The sequence below is a fragment of the Oratosquilla oratoria genome, chromosome 5, assembly GCF_046742065.1.
Source record: "Oratosquilla oratoria isolate Oo_2021 chromosome 5, ASM4674206v1, whole genome shotgun sequence".
Taxonomy (NCBI): domain Eukaryota; kingdom Metazoa; phylum Arthropoda; class Malacostraca; order Stomatopoda; family Squillidae; genus Oratosquilla; species Oratosquilla oratoria.
In genome coordinates this window covers 41,203,646-41,227,645 of record NC_134781.1, presented here as the reverse complement: position 1 = coordinate 41,227,645, position 24,000 = coordinate 41,203,646, and the positions used below count along the sequence as shown (strand labels likewise).

The 24,000-nt window shown below is 39.1% G+C and overlaps 1 protein-coding gene across 3 annotated transcripts in view; it reads left to right on the top strand.

The window, feature by feature from the left end:
* Window positions 1-20,297, top strand: part of LOC143025477 (trehalose transporter 1-like protein) — a 134,251-nt gene extending 113,954 nt beyond the window's left edge. For all 3 annotated transcript variants that reach the window (XM_076185201.1, XM_076185199.1, XM_076185200.1), the window contains 3 exons: window positions 9,531-9,666; window positions 16,060-16,242; window positions 16,455-20,297. In XM_076185201.1, the coding sequence (XP_076041316.1) occupies window positions 9,531-9,666; window positions 16,060-16,242; window positions 16,455-17,503 (1,368 nt within the window). In that variant the 3' untranslated portion in view covers window positions 17,504-20,297. The remainder of the gene's footprint in view (window positions 1-9,530; window positions 9,667-16,059; window positions 16,243-16,454) is intronic.
* Window positions 20,298-24,000: the final 3,703 nt, after the last annotated feature.

Genomic DNA, 24,000 nt, shown 5'->3' with positions numbered 1-24,000 from the left:
TTTGGGGCATAAGATAGACAGGCATAGACTTAGAACAGTGAATTCAAAGGTTGAAGCAGTAAATAATTTTCCAGTTCCAAACAATGTAGAAAAAGTTAGAAGTTTCCTTGGATTGACAGGATATTACAGAAAATTTATTCAACGATATGTTTCACCTCCCCTTGTCACCACTGTCACTTAAATTTGACTTGTAATATCACTCGTCTCAAGGCCCCTTGCCTCTCGTTACGTGAGTTTCACTAATATTCAAGTTCCTCTTAAGCAGTAGGCCCAATGCCTTCTTTTTCCTGTAGTCTCACTATTTTCTAGGCCCCATGCCTATTCCTCTCGTCCTTTGGGTTAATAAAAGGGTGGTGAATTTTCTTTCTTCTTTCACTGTAATTTCACCTTCTGCTTACACTCGGGATCTCTTTTCTCTCGTCTCTACATCGTCTCCTGATCCTCTCTATATCTTCTCTCCACACCCTCTCTGTATCTTCTCTCTATATCTTCTCTGACGAGATCCCGTATCCTACGCTAAGCTATCTTCGTCTGACGTCACTAATTTTTCTAATCCAATCTCCGGTGACTTCTGAAGTAAATGTCACTCCTTATGGGCGTGACTTTGAATTCATGCACCAATAGTTTTTTTCCTCCTTCTCCACCTTGCACCAATCCGGAAAGCCATTTCAATGCCACTAGCAAAATTGTTTATCTCAGCATTAGTCAAACGAAGGTAACCTGCGCTTACAAAGTTATGATTACATATCGATTATAAAACAGTCACCACCGTCGGTGTGTTTACATAGACAAAACGTCGCCCTCACATAGACATAACATCGCCCTCGAGCAGGCGTCGAGTCTGAATTATTCTAATACCCTAGCTCATTTCCATTCGTACACTACCGGCCTCTTACAGGGCTCGGCAGCTACCCTTGGTCGTCCCGACCAATTCTTATTTCCCTCTTACAGGGCTTGCTAATATATTTCTAGAATAAGCTAATCTACCCTTGCGTAATTGTTAATCTACCCTCCAAAATACATCATTCATGCAATAAATTGGGAATAATACATAAACATAATACCTATAAATGTGAATAACATGCATCTCAATATATATATAAGGTATTGAATTAAGCGGTTACATGGTTGATTTGCTTTGACAGAGCCAATCTCCGGAATACAACAAAGGCAATCAGTGCTGCCACTAACACTGAAAGTAAGGGTATGATAAGGATTGGTATCATAGGTAATTCATTTGAGGGAGATCTTGACAATGGTCTTCTCTTAATTTTCAAGGGAGGAGAGTTTTCAGGCAATGTGAAGTTGAAGGTTGAAATGTAGGTGTCCTCGGTTAAATGCATTGTATTAAGGGTATTAGAAATGGTGGAAATAGTGTCTGCATGCAATTCGCAGTTATCTTGAATAGAGACAAGACCTTCAACCAAATCCAATTTAGGACTCAACCCGGGACAATTTATTGATACCTTTGTCTTGTTAGGGAAAAACAGGTAATGAGATCCTTGTATGTTACAATGCGGGATCTGGTCTACCAAAATTCGTTGGTAATGACAATTGTTCATAACAGACATATTCCTAACCAGAGAGTTCATGCTTTCTCTTAGATTGTCTACAGTAAGGATGTAATTGATTAGAAAAATTACTATGAGCACTAACTTTCAAATTTGAATGGTTTATCATCTTTTCAATAGCAATTAATTTGCAAAACACACTAATCTAGAGTTTGAGTGTCTCTTCTTGTTCAATATTATTTCCAACACACTTCATTTTCAAAGACAGTCTTATTACTTTAAAATGGTCACAATACTCATGTGTGTACTCAGATGAGAGGTCCTTAAGTCCTTAAGGTTCCAAGTCTGACCACAGCAGATCCTGGGTTTTAGGTTTCCATGTATCTGCTTGACACCAAGTTCCAGTTGTTTAGGTCTCCCATCCCAAATACATATAAATGGTCAATACTATCTGTAAAATACATCAAGATTAATATTCAACTCTTGAAAAATATCATTATAATATTCTCCATATTCTCCAGGGTTATTAATATTTATGCACAAAGTATTACTATAATCATCTTCATAGATCTGCAAGCTAATTTTCCTTATGTCATCTAAATGTCCTATCAATTCTTCTCTTGATTCTAAATGTTTAAGTTTAAACTTGTTTCCACCTGCAGAATCAATTACCCTATATGGACCAGTGTACCTTAGTGAAAGTTTATTATTGGGTGAGGTTGCTTTGACCATTACTAATTCCCCAATTTTCAATTCTAGTTTACGAGCTATTTTGTGTTGTTGTTCCCTCATCTCTTGTGAATACACCTGCATATGTTTCCTAACTCTTTGGTGAATACTTTGAAGTGTATTTATCCTATTGGATATATAATCATCCATATTATATATGGGTTTTTGCTCTGCAGTCAACATTTCATATGGCAGAGTTTTGTCCTCCCCAAAAATTATAAAATGAGGTGTATCCCCAGTTGCTACATTAATTTGATTGTTCGGAGTACACTTAACACAAGGAATCCAAGTATCCCAAGTTACACTATGAGGACTTATTAGGGTTCTAAGACATATAATTATCTTTTTGTTTAACCTTTCTACTACTCCATTACTTTGGGGATGGTTAACGAGTATATTGACTTTCTTGATGTGGAACACATTACATAGATTTTCCAAGATTTTGTTATTAAATTCAGTCCCATTATCTGAAACTAGGATGTTAGGTGTAGTAAAATTACAGATTATCTGATCATAGATTACGGAAGCAATAGTTTCAGCTTTCTTATTGATTATGGGTTGTAATATACAAAATCTTGAAAAATAATCAATAGCAACAAATAGGTATTTAAAGCCGTTCTCTGTTAATGGTAATTCCAAAGTATCCATGTGAACTCTTTCCCAAGGTTTCTGTGGAATGGGATAGGTGAGTATAGGAGCAGGTTTTGGTGTATTTCCCTTCACCTTTACACATTTTACACATTTTTCTATATAATCATATATAGTTTTCTTCATACCTAGCCAAAAGTACTTAAGTTGTGCCTGTCTATAAGTTTTATCCTTTCCAGGATGTGAACTACAATCACTATCATGAAGTAACTTCAATATCTCATTTATCAGAGTTTGTGGTATAACCAACTGATTTACTTGACCTCTAGAAATATCTTTCCCATTAAACAAATGTTTTCCTATACAAAATTCCATTAATCAAATGAAATTCCTCTATCTTATACCCCTTTAGTAGCTTTGGAGGATCTCTTCTTGGGTTCATCAAATGCTTGATTATTGAATCACATGTCTCATCATCTCCCTGTTCTCTTATTAGCATTTCTTCATCTAAAGTTACTAATTCTTCTATACTACAAACAAAATTAATCAACCCAGTCCCAGTCATTGGTTGACTAATGTTTCTAGAAAGTGGATCTGCTACATTCCTTCTACCCGGAATATAATTAAATTGAACATCATAGCACTGAAGTATCGTAAACCATCTAGCTAGTCTGCCTCTAAGATTCTTATGCTTAAATAAGTTCTGAATAGCTGTGTGATCAGTCCAAACTCTGATGGGATACCCTAGTATCATATCCCTAAAACTTTCTAAAGAATAAATAACTGCTAAAGTTTCTCTTTCAGTTATAGAATAGTTTCTCTCCGCACTATTACAAAGTCTGGATGTGTAAGCTATGGGTTTTAAAGTTCCATTTCTCTCTTGCATTAGTATGCCTCCTAACCCTATGTCAGACGCATCAGTACAAAGAATAAATTCTTTTTCATAGTCAGGGAAAATTAAAATAGGTGAACTTGTGAGTTTATCTTTCAACTTGTCAAAAGCTTGCTGTTGTGCAGGTCCCCATATGAACTTTGAGTCCTTTCTTAACAATGAACTTAGTGGATTAGCAATGTCAGCATAACTTTGAATGAATTTTCTATAATATCCTGTTAATCCCAAAAAGCTCCTAACCTTGTCTACATTGGTCGGAACTGGAAAATTCTTGACAGCGTCAACCTTTGAATATACTGTACTCAGTCCGTGTCTGTCTATCTTATGTCCTAAGTAAATGACATTGTCTTGCAAGAACTTACATTTTTCAAGTTTTACTTTTAACCCAGCTTCTCCTAGTCTTGAGAATATCAAATCTAATTTCTTAAAGTGCTCCACTGCAGTCTGAGAAACTATTAAAATGTCATCTAGAAATACACTGGCAGTGTTTCCTAACAATCCATCTAGAATAGTATTCATTAATCTCATGTAAGTTAATGGACTATTACATAACCCAAATGGCATTCTCTTGAACTCATAATGTCCTGTTGTAGTAGAAAATGCTGTGAACTCTCTTGAATCTTCATGTAATTCTATTTGCCAAAAAGCTGATTTGATATCTATAGTACTAAAATATCTATTCTCAGTTCCCAAACTTCTCAAAATGTCACCGATAATGGGTAATGGTAACCTGTCACGAATGGTGTGCTTATTCAGTTCCCTGTAATCAATAACTGGTCGCATAGTCCCATCAGACTTTGGTACTAAGATCAACGGAAAATTCCACTCACTTTTACTATGTTCAATAATATCCTGTGATAACATTTCAGTGATGAGTTTATCTACTACAGCTAATTTAGAGTGAGGAACTCTGTAGGCTGGTATGTAGATAGGTTGTGTTCCTGGTTTTAACTTAATGTGATGTTTTAAAACAGTTGTTTTGCCTAAGGCGTCCCCCGGCAAAGCAATTGCTTTTTTATGTTTCATAAGCAAAGCAAATAAAGCTTCATCCAACTCAGGGCAATTAGTTGATTGTAATAATTCTTTATATCTATTTCTTAAGTCTATGCCTTCTTGTACTGAACAAATTGATGAAGTTGGTAATTCTATCTCCTCACTATTCTCATTTAAAATCTTAATAGGTTTAGTACACACCTGAATACATCCTATTTGTGTACCTTTCTTTAAAACTATCTCTTTATTCATAGTATTAATTACTAATACTTCTACTCTGTTCTTATTTGTCTTATAAATCCCTGAGTCCCACTTCAATCCTTTTCTGGGACTGTAATTACTTCAGAGTCTACATTGATTCCTTTCAAACACACTTCAACCTTATTAATTGACATGGGATGTAACAATGTCGACCTTGTTAATCCGCAATCTGCAATTCTCAAGGCATCTGTGGTTGATAATTTAGTAATCTCTGGGATTTCTTGAACTTCTGAGTTGGGTTCACAAATTGTTTTACTTTCTGTAGGGTTGGACCGCTCGGCCTCGCTATCTAGGATAGAAATGTTATCTAAGGATTCATTGATTCCTGTCACTGGTCTTAAGTCTGGTTGATTTAAGAATGGGATTAACTGTGACTTCACTAAAATTCCTAAGTCAGCAGGACAAATTACCATGTTTTCTTTTCTCATAGTTGCAAATCCTATCAATAAATCTCCTGGAAAAACAGACTCTTCTACCACTATCACTGGGATGTACAATTGTTCATTTGTATACAAGGCAACTTCTAGCTCAATCTTGCCTAATGTTTTTAACTGATTTCCAGTTACACCTTGCAATGTGTAACGGATTGGTTCCAACATTTTCACTCCTGGGTTCAACTGGTTTAAAACTTTACTAGTAATTACATTAACTACAGACCCTGTATCAATAAAAATTTGAATAGGCTTATTGAACACTTTACCCGCAATGAGAGGTCCTACAGAAGTTTTACCAACAGTAATTATCAGTTTGTCAGTTTCTTTCATCTCCCTTGCATTCCCATATTTAACACAATACCGCCTATCGGTATGTATATGGGGAGGTCTGAAATGGTTTATTCTGTGTCTGGGGGTTTTCCTCTTAGCCCTGGGGTACCCGAAAATTTCGGCATTCATGAGTTCTGTGTCCGATTTTATTATGGTAAATACAGAATGGAGGGTTCCTACATTGATACTCATTGTGACCTTCGTATTTGCAATTTCTGCAAATAATCCCATAAAAACATTCTTGTGCCTTGTGTCCCCATGCATTACAATTAAAACATAGGATTCTGGTATCCCTATCCCTAGATGGACTTCTAGCATGCCGCCTATGTCCTACTTCTGTTTTCTTAAACTCTCTAGAGTTCCTATATTGGCTTTGTTGATTTATAGGCATTACATATGGGTTTATTGTTCTGGTCTCACTGTATCCTTGAAGAAGATAATCTACTTCTCCTAAACAGATATTTGATTTTAAATCTTTGTACAGCCTTTCTGCTGTTAAGTCATCAGAATTCTTTGCCAATAAGCTAAATGTAATCAATTTGATTACCTGTGAGATTTTCATCTTCTCACTAGATCTTTCTATCCAGTCTGAATCTTTCAAGATAGAATTCATGTCTTTTGACCATCTATCTAATCTAGCTAAGTACTCTGTGTCAATTTCACTTGTCCTAACTTCCTTAATAATTTTTACCAATGATCTAATAGGATCCTGATCACATTTGGACATGAAATGCTTGAGAAATGCTTTCTTGTAATTATCATATTGATTAATTAATTCCATTTGCTGGAAGTTAATGACAAACCTCGCCCTTCCATGCTCTGGATCTATATTCTCCTTGAGAATCTCAATCTTACGATTCTCATCTGTAATGTTTTTACTAACTATAAGTGTGTCAATGAGGTTCAGGAACTTGTTTACACCATATGTGTTAGACTCTCCTGTGAATTTTGGAATATTTGTATTTGATGTGTGAATTTCGTGTCTCAACACGTTAGAATTCTGAGGGGTACTCATACTTATTACTAATACCTTGCTTTAGCCTGGCTGCTTGCGATGTCGCTTCGTGATGTCAATGTCTGGTTCGACGTCCTTCTACGGTCTTGTCATTCGTCAACGACGTTGTTCCTCCTCCATCACACACTCTGCCTTGAAGACCGCCTTGTAGATGATGATCACCTTGAAGAATCTTGAAGAATGCTTGTTCCCAACGTAGCAGTTACTTGAAGTTGTAGATTTCTCTCGTAGTCGTAATACACTCTTGATTTTGGTTGTCTTGTTCCCGTAGACTTCTTGCGCCACTTCTCTTCGGAGGTGTTTAACACCCAGTTCGTTCGTCGCACCGTTCATCCCACCGCTGCCACCACTTTCACCTCCCCTTGTCACCACTGTCACTTAAATTTGACTTGTAATATCACTCGTCTCAAGGCCCCTTGCCTCTCGTTACGTGAGTTTCTCTAATATTCAAGTTCCTCTTAAGCAGTAGGCCCAATGCCTTCTTTTTCCTGTAGTCTCACTATTTTCTAGGCCCCATGCCTATTCCTCTCGTCCTTTGGGTTAATAAAAGGGTGGTGAATTTTCTTTCTTCTTTCACTGTAATTTCACCTTCTGCTTACACTCGGGATCTCTTTTCTCTCGTCTCTACATCGTCTCCTGATCCTCTCTATATCTTCTCTCCACACCCTCTCTGTATCTTCTCTCTATATCTTCTCTGACGAGATCCCGTATCCTACGCTAAGCTATCTTCGTCTGACGTCACTAATTTTTCTAATCCAATCTCCGGTGACTTCTGAAGTAAATGTCACTCCTTATGGGCGTGACTTTGAATTCATGCACCAATAGTTTTTTTTCTCCTTCTCCACCTTGCACCAATCCGGAAAGCCATTTCAATGCCACTAGCAAAATTGTTTATCTCAGCATTAGTCAAACGAAGGTAACCTGCGCTTACAAAGTTATGATTACATATCGATTATAAAACAGTCACCACCGTCGGTGTGTTTACATAGACAAAACGTCGCCCTCACATAGACATAACATCGCCCTCGAGCAGGCGTCGAGTCTGAATTATTCTAATACCCTAGCTCATTTCCATTCGTACACTACCGGCCTCTTACACTATGATATGATATGATATATACATATGATATATACATATTATATATAGATATTATATATATATATATATATATATATATATGTATGTATATATATATATATATATATATATATATATATATATATATATGTATGTATATATATTTATACTTTTTGTCTATTTTATCCATATTTCATATCAGTAGCGCAATCGGAAGCGTGCCTATCTCGCATTCCCTGAATTTTACGTTCGTATATCGCACTTCTCTGTGATTCTTTGCAGAGAATTTTAGTTACCTGGTCCACGAGTCCCTAATGTGCATAATAAAGTAAGGATTACGGCTTCAGATGTAGATATAAGCCTGCTGGCGTAGGCTTCTCACCTTTTACTTTTTTCATTTGATTTCTTTCGTTCGTTCTACATATGTACTCGGCCGCGTTACTTATCATATTCATTTTGTATAATGTATAATTTTTAATATCAGTTACAAGTATTAGTTTATTTATTATTACTAATATATATATATATATATATATATATATATATATATATATATACATATATATATATACATATATATATATATATATATATGTGTGTGTGTGTGCAATAAAAACATTAGGAACGTGTGTTTTATACATGCAAAGTAACCACATTAGAAAATAAACAAACTGAACAGAGCGCTTTCGTATATTACATCTTTGTAAATTACAAAGAAAGAGGGTACAGCCAAAATAATATAGTATGATTTTTTTTTTTTTTTTTTTTTTTTGCTTGAAACCACGAGGAAGTCAAAGATCGGAATACTGAACGTTTTCGTCTATTTAAGACATTTTCAAAGTACATAGTATCACATCAAACTACAACTTAGATACAATAGTGTAGAGAACAGGAGCGATCACTCAACATAAATACATATGGATTGTCTTACAAAGAAACAAAAATAGAAATAACAAAACTTAAAAAAGAAATAATAATAATAACAAGAGTAGATAAATAAAATGGGTGACAATTGACACATAATAAAAGGTCACACAAGATGGCTAAGGCGGAGCTTTTTGACATTGTCCTACAATTTGGTTGATAACAAAATTATCTAGTTTGAAAAGACCAGTGCTAAAATTTAGATTCTCATTGAATTTTTTTTTAATGAGACACCATTCAATTATATTCCTTACCAAATAGACTACATGAAACAGTTTCTTACGAATTGTCCCAATCAATGCATAGTATGAAAAGAGCATAAGGAACTACAATATGAGAGGTAGTGGACGAATTATCCGGGCGTGGGACACACGTCTAGCAACAATTACCAAATGTTAGAATACTAGACATGTGACCCACGCCCGGACAATTCGTTCACTACCTCTTCTAGTGTACTTCCTTATGCTCTTGTCATACTACATTATGTTTGGCTGTACTCTCTTTCTTTGTAATTTACACTGAAGATCTAATATGCGAAAGCGCTCTTTTCCGTTTGTTTATTTTCTAAAGTGGTTATCTTGCATATATATATATATATATATATATATATATATATATATATGTATATATATATATGTATATATATACACACACACACATACATATATATATATATATATATATATATATATATATATATATGTATATATATATATATATATATATATATATATATATAAACAGTATATTACTTATTTATTTAATCTTTTTGTAGATGATGGCTGTGATGACCGTGGGTGGAATGTATGTAGCCCTGGGCTGCGTCTACGCATTTTCGGGCGTGGCACTGCCCCAATGGGATGGCATCCGTACGTCCCTCAAGCTCTCAGTGGAAGAGGGCAAGTGGATAGGTGAGTTCCACTTTGTGGATAGATAGGCGTCCATTTGTGTATAGGTGAATACCCACTTTGTGGATAGATGGATGCCAACTTGTGAATAGTTGAATGCCACTAAGTAGATAGGTGGGTACCACTCTGTGGATATTGGGTACTACTTCAAGTGGATAGTTGGATGCCATTTCAAGTGGATAGGTAGGACCCACTAAGTAGATGACTGGGTGCCAATGTGTGGATAGATGTATACCATCAAATAGACAGATGGGACCTGTAAGTGGATGGGTGGAACCCAATAAATGGATTGGGAAAGTAGCCATTATCTTTCCTATAACCGGAGTAGCTCAGTAATGCTGATTTGGTTTAACGTCGCGAACTCCCCCCCCCCTCTATCAGGAGGGTAGTACGGTGCCCTTTGCAGAGGACTTTGTAGCGTGGAATTTAATTAACCATACCCTTGGTCCAATACAGTTTCTTACAAAAACCAACATACAAAACAGATGAATGAGTTCTCAAAAACATCCTTGCACGTAACGTCACATGCACCAACCCACACGACAAATTAACCCTTATCATATACTACAAAAACACAAAAACCTCTAACCTTATAATGAGAAATAACATGGCTATAAACAACTCTCTCCTCAAAGAGACTAATGTGGTGTACCAATTCATTTGCCCCGAAGAAGGTTGCAAACTTCCCCCCAGTGCTTCTTATATTGGTGTTACCACTACCTCTGTGAGAAGGAGACTCATAATGGACGCCAGTGAAGGAAGTTTACGCAAACACATATTACAAACACACAACAAAACTCCAAACAGACAAGATTTAGTCAACAATACAAAAATACTTAATGTAACAACAACAAGAAACTACACATCTTGGAAAGAGTCTGCATTTCACAATACACCCCTATCATTAATATACAGACGGACACATTTAGTATTTTACAACTGCACAACGAGGCTGCGTGGCAACAACGGCCAAACGTCCGGCTACAGTGATCTGATGTCTAGCTATGTCCCGCTGAAGCGAAAACCTCACCTCCGTCCAGTACCTGACGCCTAGCTACGACCTAACTTTCCAAGTTCATTTTTTACTCTTATTTAAACTCCTGCTTTGTATATTTATTCTTACTTACCTGAAGATAGTTGCATGATTCAACCGAAAGCTTGTATTTTAAATTTTGTGTAATATTTTTCGTTATAATAACACCATGGATCTCGGAAGCCTTGTATTTGACCTCAGCCTCAAGAATCAAGCAAACTATTCGAAAAATTGAGAAAATCACGGGGGTAGCCAAAAAGAAAAAGGCATAGAAATCACTCCCACCCATTTCATTTCCTATATATTCCACTCCCCTCCCCCCCTCCTCCCTCCCTCTTATCTTGACACCTCCTGGATGACGAGTCATCCCTGCATCATGTCCACTGCCCTGGGTAAGAAGCAGTGTCGCAAGACACAGCACATCCACAGCAAGGCCGCTTCATAAATTCGGCGACCCCCCCTCCTCATGCAGAAAAGAAGACTGGGAGAAATCCCTTCGGGCTGCGTCATTTTTTTTTTTCATACATACTTCCTCACCCCCCATCCCCCACCCACTCCCCCTCATGCATCACAGCATCATCTATACACAACTCTTCTCCATTCACACCTATCTTCTGTCCTCTCCCGTCCTTCCTTCACAGACATTCCTCTCTTTTGTAACGCCCCTTTCACCCCATTCATCCATCTCATCCTAGGACGCCCCCTCATATTCACTCCTTCCACCTCCGCCTTCCACACTTCTTTTACTAATCATTCTTCACTCATTCTTTCCATGTGTCCAAACCATCCTAATACTCTTTCATCAACCCTATCTCCCAGCTCCTTTTCCACCCCTATTCTCCTCCTCACCTCCTCATTTCTCACTCTATCTAGCCCAGCAACCCCTAGCATACTTCTCAGACATTTCATCTCAAACACATTCAAACTCCTCTCTTCCTCTCTCATGTTCCATGTTTCTGTCCCATACAGTGCTGTTGGCACACTCACTCCTTTATATAACCTCCTCTTAGCATCCATTGCCATGTCCATTTCTCATTACACTTTTTAATCCACCAAGGCATTTACTCGCTTCTCTCAATCTACATTCTACCTCCACACCCACTCCTCCCTTTCCTATCACATTCGCACCCAAGTACGAGTATCTAAAACTATCGACTTCCTCCAGTCTTTCACCCCTAATGCTTATTTCCAGCCTGCTGATACTCTCTCCCCTTGTACATCTCATCACCTTACTTTTGCCCACATTTATTTTCAGCTTCCTTCTTTCACATACCTTCCCAATCTCTGTCACTAACTTCCTCAATCCCTCCTCTGATACTGCTACGAGCGCAGTGTTGTCAGCAGACAACAGCTGGCTCACCTCCCACTTTTCTCAATTTTCTTTAATCATCTCCAACCCCTGACCCACTACCCTTGCATATCACATCTCGCACCACCCCATCCATGTAAAATTGAACAGCCACGGCGACATAACATATCCCTAACGAAGTCCCACCTTTACCTCAAACCATTCACTCTCTTCACTTCTAATCCTAACACAACCTCTACTACTCTCGTAAAATCTCTTGACTGCTCTCAACAGCTTTCCTCCTATCCCATATATCTGCAGTACCTCCCACAGTGCCTTCCTGTCTACCCTGTCGTAAGCCTTTTCCAGATCCATAAAAGCCCAAAATACATTCTTACCTTTTTCTATAGCTTTCTGACATATCTGTCTTACCACAAAAATCTGATATACACAGCCCCTACCTGTCCTAAACCCACACTGTTCCTCACCAATTACTCCCTCTGTTCCTCTCCTAATACTCGCAATCAAGATCCTCCCATTAGCCTCCCCAACTACACTCAACAAGCTGATCCCTCTGAAACTACTACACTCACACTTGTCCCCCTTTCCCTTGTAAAGCGGAACTATACAGGCACTCCTCCAGTCCTTCAGCACTCTACCCTCTCTTAAACAAACATTAAATAACCTCACCAGCCAGTCTACCATCACTGTACCTCCTTTCTTTAGACATTCTGCATGGCATCCATCCAAACCAGGTGCCTTACCTGCTCTCATCATCTTAACAGCTACTTTCACTTCATCCTTCCCTATTTCTCCTCCATTTTCCTCACTCATCACTCTCATTTTCTTAGCGTTTCCCACTGCAACTGTGTCAGGGGGTACAAATAAAGGTTTATACTCGGTATCATTGAGAATTCGGGCGAGAGAGAAAGAAACACCAAGGTAACACTAACACGTGTTTTTATTGGATATAACACAGAACACTATCCTATTTACTTCTCAATCACATATATAAATAAATATCACCAGCGTGATGTCTACAAGACTACAAGACTACAAGTCTACATGTATACTAAACCACTCCTCGCACTGCGGGAGCGAGGATCTCCTCGAGCGTAGATTCCTTCTTCGGACGAGTCCCCTTGTGTCCTTGGACGGGCGCACGTCTCCTCCTTGGTCTCTTGCTCCGACGAGTCCCCTTGTTGTCCTGGTGGACGGGCGCACGTCTCCTCGTGGTCTCCTGCTCCGACGAGTCCCCTTCTGTCCTTGGACGGGCGCACGTCTCCTCGCGGTCTCCTTCTGTCCTGGTGCCCTCCCTCCGTGGAACTGGGAGGGGGGGGGGTCCGCCCTCAACGGCAGACGGCCGTAAAGTGTGTGTCCTCCATCTCCATGTCCTTCCCTCTTATACATCCGGGAGGGTGAGGGAGAATGGGTGGTGGCGATCTGCGCATGCGCACAGCAGTAGTGACCTAGTATAATGACAGTTGGTAGCACTGGAAGCCAAGCATGACCTCACGATGACAGTCTTCGGCCGGTCAGGTGTGCTCGCTAACCAGCACCAAGCTCCAAGCTCCATCACGGCCGACTCACGTGGTCAGCGGGGGTGACCAAACGTCCGCGCCGACAGTCCTCCAAGCTCGTCACGTGACCCACGTGACAAACTGCCTTTCCCTCCCTATCCTCCTTCACATTTAGCAACTCCCTAAAATACTCTGCCCACCTTCCTCTCACTACCTCCTCTTCCATTATCATCTCTCCATCTCCACCTTTTACCTTTTCTTCTCTACTTGATTCGCCTCCTCTTCCTCTTTTAATTTCCTTACAAAACATCTTTTTATTGCTTTCAAATTTTTTTGTCATACTCTTACCCCATTTCACATCTGCTCTCCTCTTTGCTTCCTTTATCTTACGCTTAACTTCCTTTCTCTATACTTTGTACCTCTCATACGATTCCCTCGTCCTAATTTGTAGCCAATCTATGAATGCCTGTTTCTTCTCTTCCACACCTCTCTTTGCTTCCTCATCCCACCACTCACTACCCTTCCTTCTATTTCCTCCCGCCCTCCTTGTTCCACACACCATCTTTGCACACCTTATGACTCCCTCCTTGAAGCATCCCCATTCCTCCTCCACTCCTAGTTCTACTCTATCCATTACTCCCTCAAATTCCTCTTTCAGCTTCTTCTTATACTCATTCTCCTTTTTTTTTATTTAAGCAGTTCACTCTAAGTAACTCCCTACCGTCTGCCCTTTTCCTCTTTCTCCACCTATTCTCCACTTTCAATTTACCTTCCACCAGGAAATGATCTGATATTCCCCCACTCTCTCCCCTTAGAACATGTACATCCTTCTCTTCCTACCATACTCCTGGTCACCACTATATAGTCCATTAACGCTCTATCTGCCACCCTTCCATCCACCACCCTCTCCCGTGTGTACTTATGCTTGACTTGCTTCCTAAACACTGTATTTGCTATCATCAACTCTCTTTCAAGACACATCTCCACCATCAATTCTCCACTACGAATTTTATTATTTAAACTTTAAATGATATTTATTAGCACAGAATTTAAATGCTTACATTGTCAGTAATATATTTTTCACTCTTTTATCATGCATTATTAAATACATTCTTAGGGAATTTCTCTATTTATCTTATTTTTCATGGCTTTAAAACGTATGACTAAAATATTATTTTTCTATAATGATACTGCATATATACACATTTATGGGTTTAAAATATACAGCATATATATGACATTAGAATAAGCACTATGAATGAATAAAATTTGCCATTATATTTTGTTATTACTTTTTGTATCATCATATACTTTTTAACAAAACGTTTTACGTTGAACTTTCCTCACGATGAATTTTCCTGACGGTCAATTTTTACCACAGTGAACTTTCCCTACGGTGATCCGATGGCGGTGAATTTTCCCAAGGTGAATTGATGGCAGTGAACTTTCCGTACACGATGAAACGGCCTACATAGGCCGCTACTGACTGCCTGTTTTATGTAGTTGAAATTGTGTGTAGTTTAGTGACGTTTCTATGGACCAAAACCATCTAATCAGCTTGTAGGTTGGAATATATATATATATATATATATATATGTATATATATACATATTTATATATACATGTATACAGTATATATATATATATATATATGTATATATATCATATATATATATATATATATATATATATATATATATATATATATACATATATACGTATATATATATATATATATATATATATATATATATATATATATATATATAAGTATATATTCCCTCGTTCTGCCACCCTACTACGAGTACAACCTCTCCTCTGCCATCTCTATGACCCCACCTCTTTGGGTGAAATATTGCCCTTGTAGGTTTTTTTTTTTTTTTTTTTTTTTTTTGTAGCTGGATGTGTATATACTGTTAGTATTGGTATAATATATTTTTCAGTCTAAGTGACCAGCCTAGAATCAACAAAGGGAGAAAGAAGAGAATAAAATTCCACCGTTTAATCGCTGCGGCATAGTTCCCTTAAGTACACTGGGTATGAATACTTCCGGATGAACTCATACAGGCCAAATCCTGAAGGATAGAAACGCTGGTTGTTGCTGACAAAGTACTTGTTTATGTAACATTCTTTCATCACCTGGAAGTCACTACTTTCAACACTGAAGAAAATAATGTGACTTCCAAAGACTATTACTTCTTGTTTTTAGATCACTTAGTTGAGAATATGAACACAAAGAACAAGTATTTGCATTTTTTTTAATCTCTTGATGCATACACTAGGGAAGTGTTAACCATTACATACTCTTTGCAAACCAGGGGATCTTTCTAGTTACATATGGATCCTTGCTTATGTAAATATATTCCCTAGTTCTTTAAAAATCACGTCAACCTTGGATAAAATCACCAGGTATTCAGTGAATAACCCCCAAGGTTTTGGTCTGTGCCCCTTTGAACAACCCCAGGGGACATTCTTGGTGATACCTGTATCTCAGGTCAAGAGCCACTGGTCTCAAGTGTTGTTGACCCTTGATCTTAAGGATCTTTCTCTTTCAGCATCTATCCCCATCCTCACGAGCATTCCGGGAATGTTGATCTCTGGAGTCCTGGCAGAATCCTTTGGCTGTCGGGTCTGCCTCATCGTCGGGTGTCCGATATTAATGGCCAGCTGGGGTGGCATCATCGTAGCAACATCCTTCTGGCATCTACTGATGGCCAGGATAATCCAAGGATTAATCAGTTAGTACCATTTCCCTCTAAAGGATATCTGGACTAGATAATCTGTACCATTTCCTTTAAAAGCTACCTCCTCTAGTCCTTTGTACAATTTCATAATATGCTGACTCCAACTTTGTGTTCCAGTTAATCGGTCAAAATAATGAAATAGATTGCAGATATTTTCGTTATCATTAAACTCTCATGAAACTAAAACTGGACCATTCTTCCGGCAGTCGCCCTCATCTTGGTCAACGTGAGCGTTTACGCCGTGGAGATCGGATCCACGAACCACCGCGGGGTCTTGGTGGCCACGACAGAAGCCATGATTATGTTCGGGATCCTCTCCACCTACGCGCTCGGGATTTTCATGACTCCATCCTCCATAGCGATCGTGATGGTCGCCCAGCTCTTGGTCGTGCTCTGGGCACTCCGCTTCATCCCCAACTCACCACTGTGGCTCCTGAAGAAAGGAAGGGTGAGTGAGTCCAGGGAGGCTTTGCGGTACCTGCGAGGAGACTCCTACACTGAGGAAGAGGCTGACGAGATAGGAGCTTCCGTCATGGAACAACGAAAGGAGGCTAAGGGTTTGAAGACTCAGTTGGGGTTAATGAAGGACAAGGGTGTTTTGAAAGCAATGTTCCTCTCCATTTGTATTCTGCTCGCAAAGGAACTGACGGGACAGTACGTCACCGTCGCCTATACTGTTCAGATTTTCCAAATGGCCGGGTCGAGTAACGACCCATTCTGGTGTTCCTTTTACATGGGACTTATGAAGTTCTTCCCAGTGTTCATCTGCTGGTTCCTCATGGAACGAATGCCTCGTCGGAATCTTCTCATCTGTGGGCAGCTCCTCGGAAGTGTGGGCATGGCCATCGTCGGCTTTTTCCTCGTAAGTCCGAAACTTGGAGCGGATCCCGATATCCTGAACACTAATGGCTGGATTCCTCTTTTCGGCGTCTTAGTATTTACCTTTGCACACATGGCTGGAGTCAGCGCTGTTTCATGGGCTCTAGCCGTCGAACTCCAGCCTTCCAGTGTCCGGAATCTCAGTTCCGGAATAGTCAACAGTCTCTTTGGAATGTTCCAGTTCCTAATAGGCCTCTCTTTTCCTGATCTTATTGATCTCATGGGCGCGGGTGGAGTTTTTCTATTCTACTCTGGTGGAGGTTTACTTGGAGCACTCTTCGTGGCTTGTTTTGTGCCCGAAACAAAGGGACGAACATTGGCACAAATTCAGAGACATATCAAGGGCAAAGGCCAAACAGAGGTGACGCTTGTCTGATTTTTTTCTATGTAAATGCTAGTGTAATTTCCGTCACGTGATCCCTGTAGCATCGATCTCATGTCTTTGCCTTAAGTCCCCAATGAAAATTTCACTGCGCCGTAACATTCGCGTCACGTTCATAGTACATAACTCCTTCGAAATCATCATCAATTTAGATAGTCTTTGATAACGACATATATGAAAGTTGCCATGATTACGATTACCATCACTTTCATATCTAAACTCTATAGTAATAATAATGATTGTTGTTTTGAATTCCATTGACTAAACCCATAACCCCACAGCGACTGGCAACAGTCTTCGAAACCTTCTATAGATATCTGAGAAAAAACCTTATGCCACCGTCTGTGTTGTATTAGTGTGGGAAGTTTCTATGCCATTGGGCCATAGTCGATGGAAGAAGGTGGCAACAACCGGTTGTCAGCTCTCCAGGTGTGAAAAGGTTAAAAAAAGTTGATAGATCTTGGGCAGTCTATAAGCATAGCCTGCATAGGGATCTTAGTATTGATGACATCAATAAACTGAGGTCAGTGAATCTATAAAATATCTTGATCTGACGGTAGATTAGAACACTATGTATTATACAGTGGTGACTGTTCTCTCAGACCCTCAGGTATACACCCCCTGGAGAATGCAAATCTTGGCATTGGGATATATGTACTCTAGGATGGGAACCCATGCTGGGTTTCGAAGACGAGCCGTAGGGGGAAGATGATTCTCTTTGACGTCTATCTCTTACAGGTACCAATCGTTGGTCCCTATCAAAACATCATAAGTGTCATAACAAATAAGGAAGGGTCTGTCGGAAAAAAATATATAATAATAATAAAAAATAAATGAATAAATAAATAGATAAATAAATAAATAAATTGAAATACTCTATACTTCTGAATATACATTTTTATGACCACGCCTGTATGTCCCTAAAGGTGCTATCACAGTGAGCTATTTTTCACCGACTTTTGGAGTAGATTTGCAGCACATAACTTTCGGGAGGTAGTTTGATATGCTGTAGGAAAATAAATTTCCTCCAGCATATCAAATATTTTTTTTTTTAATTTTTTGTTGAGAAAAAAAAATTAGTTTGCCATTGTGGTTTTACAGCGGAAAAAAATTCTGGAGGTGGGTGGTATCGTCGATTAATCATGGGTTGGAAGAAAACTAGCCCAGCGTGATAACCCCTTTAGAGGGCAGAATGGAAATATGTCGCGTAATAAGAAAAAATTTCTATAGCCAAGACGATGTTCTTATTCATACAAAGATCTTACGCAGAAAACGTAGGAAATAATGAATATTGTGAACTAATTAATTACTGACAATGATCAGTTTGTTCAGTAAGTGGTCATTATGGCGGCATCTGTGATAATAATTTGTTCGGGAGTTAACTGTGGTTGTCTGAATATCATATTCCTTAATGTTTCATTATATTCAGCGAACATTTAGTTGTGGTTGGTGTTTGCGACTAAATGAAAATGGACAAGTCAATGAGACTGTAAGCAAGAAATAGTGCAAGGACTTCATATACAATGACCGAATTCAGATGAAAACTATTTATAGAAGCTTTTTGATAGAGAACATAATAGTAGAAGCTTCATGTTATGGACTGTTTAAGATAATTAGTAAAATTATTGATCAACACAGTAAGAAAGAACTATCGCCTCGAATGTTCATTTGTAATTATTATTATCATTTCATCTATTTCTTTCCTTTTACAATATAGTTCAAATAGTTCATTTGTTATGATAAATACATAGTTCATGAAAGGAGACGAGGGAGGCTTTCTTTAAGACTTTGAGGATGATCCCACAAACATTAGTTATGCAAATGAGAATATATTTTGCCAGTATTTGGGAAAATTAATAGATATTTGGTATCTTATAACCTTTTTGGCGAGGCTAAAAAGGCCAAACACCTTCCCTTTCCGCCAAAATCACTCGTCAACTCATACACTACCTATGGTGGGGATGCTCACATAGGACATGGTTACGGCCGAGACCATATCTTAGTCAAATCACAACAAAACTACGATTATAGTATCTAAACTCTGCCAGGCTACCACAAACACACAGTCACACATATCTTCAAAATTTACAGCATTGATAGCACATATAAATGAACACAGCATAATTAGGAGGGGGAACTTCAGTCGGAGTCCAAGAGGAAGGTTGGTTTCCAAGCAACTCTGGTGATAAACAATGAGACCATGGGCTAAATTCCCCAGCGCCCCCACAAATGAAAAATAAAGACAATACGGCTACAATACTACTGTACTTGCATGTGTAACCAAAGATTTGATACATTTGATGCAATAGTGAATGTTGTTGCCAGTCTACAAATATGTTGTCATGACGAAAACCCCATCAGAGTCAAATCCGGTGTCACAATGTAAACACCCAGAAACGATTTAACGAAAACTATGACTAAAACAGTCTGGAGAGAAAGGTGACGATTCTGATATCTGTCTATAGGCTTACCAGGCATGACTCTTCCCAGGACCGGAGGAGAAGGGTGAGTGCGACCATGTATTGCCAGGACATTTGGCCTCATCCCATGACCGGTACCCAGAAAGACTAAGTGGCCTCAATTTTCGTTATTGTCTATTGCCACACTTACCTCTCCACCCACCCCATCGTGGAGGTAGATCCCTGGAAAGACCACATGTAGACACTCACTCATCCCCACCCGTTGCAGGTCGGACACAATTCATCTGAAGCTACCGTGCTCTAAGAATGCATCTCCTTTAAGATAAAGATAGTATATCCCCACCCATCTCTCCTTTTATATATATATATATATGTATATATATATATATATATATATATATATATATATATATATATATACATATATATATATATATATATATATATATATATAAGTGTGTGTGTGTGTGTGTGTGTGTGTGTGTGTGTGTGTGTGTGTGTGTGTGTGTGTGTGTGTGTGTGTGTGTGTGTGTGTGTGTGTGTGTGTGTGTGTGTGTGTGTGTTCCTCTCTCTCTCTCTCTCTCTTTCTATAAAATCATATTTCTCCCTCATATGACTCCATTTGATTCATTCATTCTCACAGAAGTGTAAGTTTATAATTCCAGTTTAAAACATTCCGCAATACCCATTACTTCGCAATATTATGTCTCTAACCTCTCTCTCCCTCTCCTTCTCTCACACTCACTACGGTCTAGAACATCGACCTTGTGGTAAGAACTAATGCAGATTTATTCAGACGGGTATTACCTTAATATAAATTTCATGAAACATTGTGATGCATTGGATGTAGAAATCTGACACATATATACGTATATGTATATATATATATATATATATATATATATATATATATATATATATATTTATGCATGCTAAAGCACATGTGGCATCAATGATTTTTAGAGTAGAGAACATTTCTCTAACTTTCTAAGTATTCTTTTCTCTTCATGGTTCAAACTTTGGAGAACGTCCGAAAATCGTCAGAATGGTGCTCCATTTTATACCGACAGCTGTTTCAATCATTTCACATGGTCGTCTTCAGGGTAAAACTGAATACAAATGGGAAAAACATTGGAATATAAGGGCCCGTGGGATGTACAAGCAACATAGAAAATAAAAAGGTGGTATATGATTGGTGGGAATATATGCGAGTGGGCGGCACCCGGAAGGGAGGGGGCCTAGTCCTACGATGGGCTTATGTCACGTCTTGTAGGGTTATCACTTCCGGTGAGCAAATGTCCAGTTGCACCCTCTTGCCGGGACCTACGGTGAGCTAAAGGCACGTCTGGTCGGCTTGTAACTTCCAGTGGGCAAATGTCACGGTGTGCGAGTCTGTTTTTTCTACTGGAAGGGAAGACATGATCCGATGACCTCTGAACGTTTAAAGTAGGGTGCTGGAAAGTACAGTAATACTAACCGTCTCGGCAATGATTAAGCGTCCGTAGTTAGAGTCTGTGTGGATTATTTCTGTGTCCCTGATGAGGTCTTCCGAGCGTGGTTGGTAAATTGCTCCGTTGTTTCGGTGTACTAGCAGTCGCCTTCTTAAGGTGGTCATCGTGTGGTCGACGTAGCTCATGTCGAGGGTCTCGCATGCCTCTTCAGAGCATTTAAATTTGTAGACTACACAGGGTTTTGATTCCTTAGGTTCTCCAGAGGTGTTGTTATTCTTCATAATTAAGGAGGTTACCATATTGGGACGGCTGAAAACTCTCAGCAAAACCCTCTTGTGGGGTTCCTTTGGTAAAACTTCGTCGGTGATAGTCCTTAGTAGAGTGTCTACTTCCTGTCAGTAGGCTATTTCATAATCCATTTTATGATATAGAGTAATAAGTTTCTTGTTATCCTCAGTGGTTTGGATTTGTGTGTGGAATTCTTCCATATTCCCCCTTATGACACCCTCAATGAGATCACCAGAGAAACCATTATTGATTAATATCTGCCTCACACGTTCCAGTTTGTTATGGACGGCTTTCCACGTATTGTAGTGGGAAAAAGCTCTTCTCACGTATACTCCAACGACAGACCTCTTGTATGAGTCTGGGCATTTTCCCCTTGCATTTAGGCAACGTCCCACGTTGGTGGCTTTAGTGTAGACAGATGTCGCGTAATGGTTCGAATGCTTCTCAACAAGGACATCAAAGAAGGGAAAGGTCTTATTGCTACTGTTTTCAATAGTAAAGTTGAGGACTGAATTAGCTTGAAGGGCGTCAGCTAGCTTCTCGGCATTGTCACTTTCTTTGGTGTGTGATAAAAATATCATCGATATATCTAGCGTAAACCTTCGGCTTCCGGTGGCTATTGAAGGTTCTTGATTCAACAGCAGCCATGTACATATTGGCGAAAAGAACACCAAGAAGCCAATATGTACATGGCTGCTGCAATACGTGGAAAGCCATCCATACCGAACTGGAACGTGTGAGGCAGATATTAATCAATAATGGTTTCTCTGGTGATCTCATTGAGGGTGTCATAAGGAGGAACATGGAAGAATTCCACACACAAATCCAAACCACTGAGGATAACAAGAAACTTATTACTCTATATCATAAAATAGATTATGGAATAGCCTACTGACAGGAAGTAGACACTCTACTAAGGATTATCACCTATGGAGTTTCACCAAAGGAACCCTACAAGAGGGTTTTGCTGAGAGTTTTCAGCCGTCCCAATTTGGTAACCTCCTTAATTATGAAGAATAACAACACCTCTGGAGAACCTAAGGAATCGAAACCCTGTGTAGTCTACAAATTTAAATGCTCTGAAGAGGCATGCGAGCCCTTATACATGAGCTACGTCGACCACACGATGACCACCTTAAGAAGGCAACTGCTAGTACACTGACACAACGGAGCAATTCACCAACATTACATCGACACTCATGACAAGAAACCGCGCTTGGAAGACCTCATCAGGGACACAGAAATAATCCACACAGACTCTAACTACGGACGCTTAATCATTGCCGAGACGGTTAGTATTACTGTACTTTCCAGCACCCTACTTTAAACGTTCAGAGGTCATCGGATCATGTCTTCCCTTCCAGTAGAAAAAACAGACTCGCACACCGTGACATTTGCCCACTGGAAGTTACAAGCCGACCAGACGTGCCTTTAGCTCACCGTAGGTCCCGGCAAGAGGGTGCAACTAGACATTTGCTCACCGGAAGTGACAACCCTACAAGACGTGACATAAGCCCATCGTAGGACTAGGCCCCTCCCTTCCGGGTGCCGCCCACCCGCATATATTCCCACCAGTTATATACCCCCATTTTTATTTTCTATGTTGCTTGTACGTCCCACGGGCCCTTATATTCCAATGTTTTTCCCATTTGTATTCAGTTTTACCCTGAAGACGACCATGTGAAATGATTGAAACAGCTATCGGTATAAAATGGAGCACCATTGTAAGGATTTTCGGACGTTCCTTCAGAGTTTGAACCATGCAAAGAAAAAGATACTTAGAAAGTCAAAGAAATGTTTTCTAAAAATCATTGATGCCACATGTGCTTTCGCATTCAATATATATATATATATATATATATATATGTATATACATGTATATGTATATATATGTATGTATATATACAGTATATACACACACACACACACACACACACATATATATATATATATATATATATATATGTGTGTGTGTGTGTACATATACATACAGAAATATGTAAGACAGATGAGTGGATGGGTGGTGAGATAAACATAGGGAACCGTTTAGGGATTTATTCTGACGTTTCGTCCTTACCATAACTTCTTCAGAGTACATACACATTTAAACAATTCACACCCTAAATACCCGCCGAATCTATCCGCGTTCCACCATGGTCGACCTGACCTCTCGTCCTCCTACTCTCTGCCTCGCGAAGTATCAAGCGGCTGGCCGTTTTTGTTAATTTAATAAATCCATCGCGGGGGTTGTTGCTCGGATGGGAAGCGATGTAAGATGCTTCAGTTATTTTTCTTCTTTTCTTATGGAGTCCTTTCTGCAGCACCTCTACTC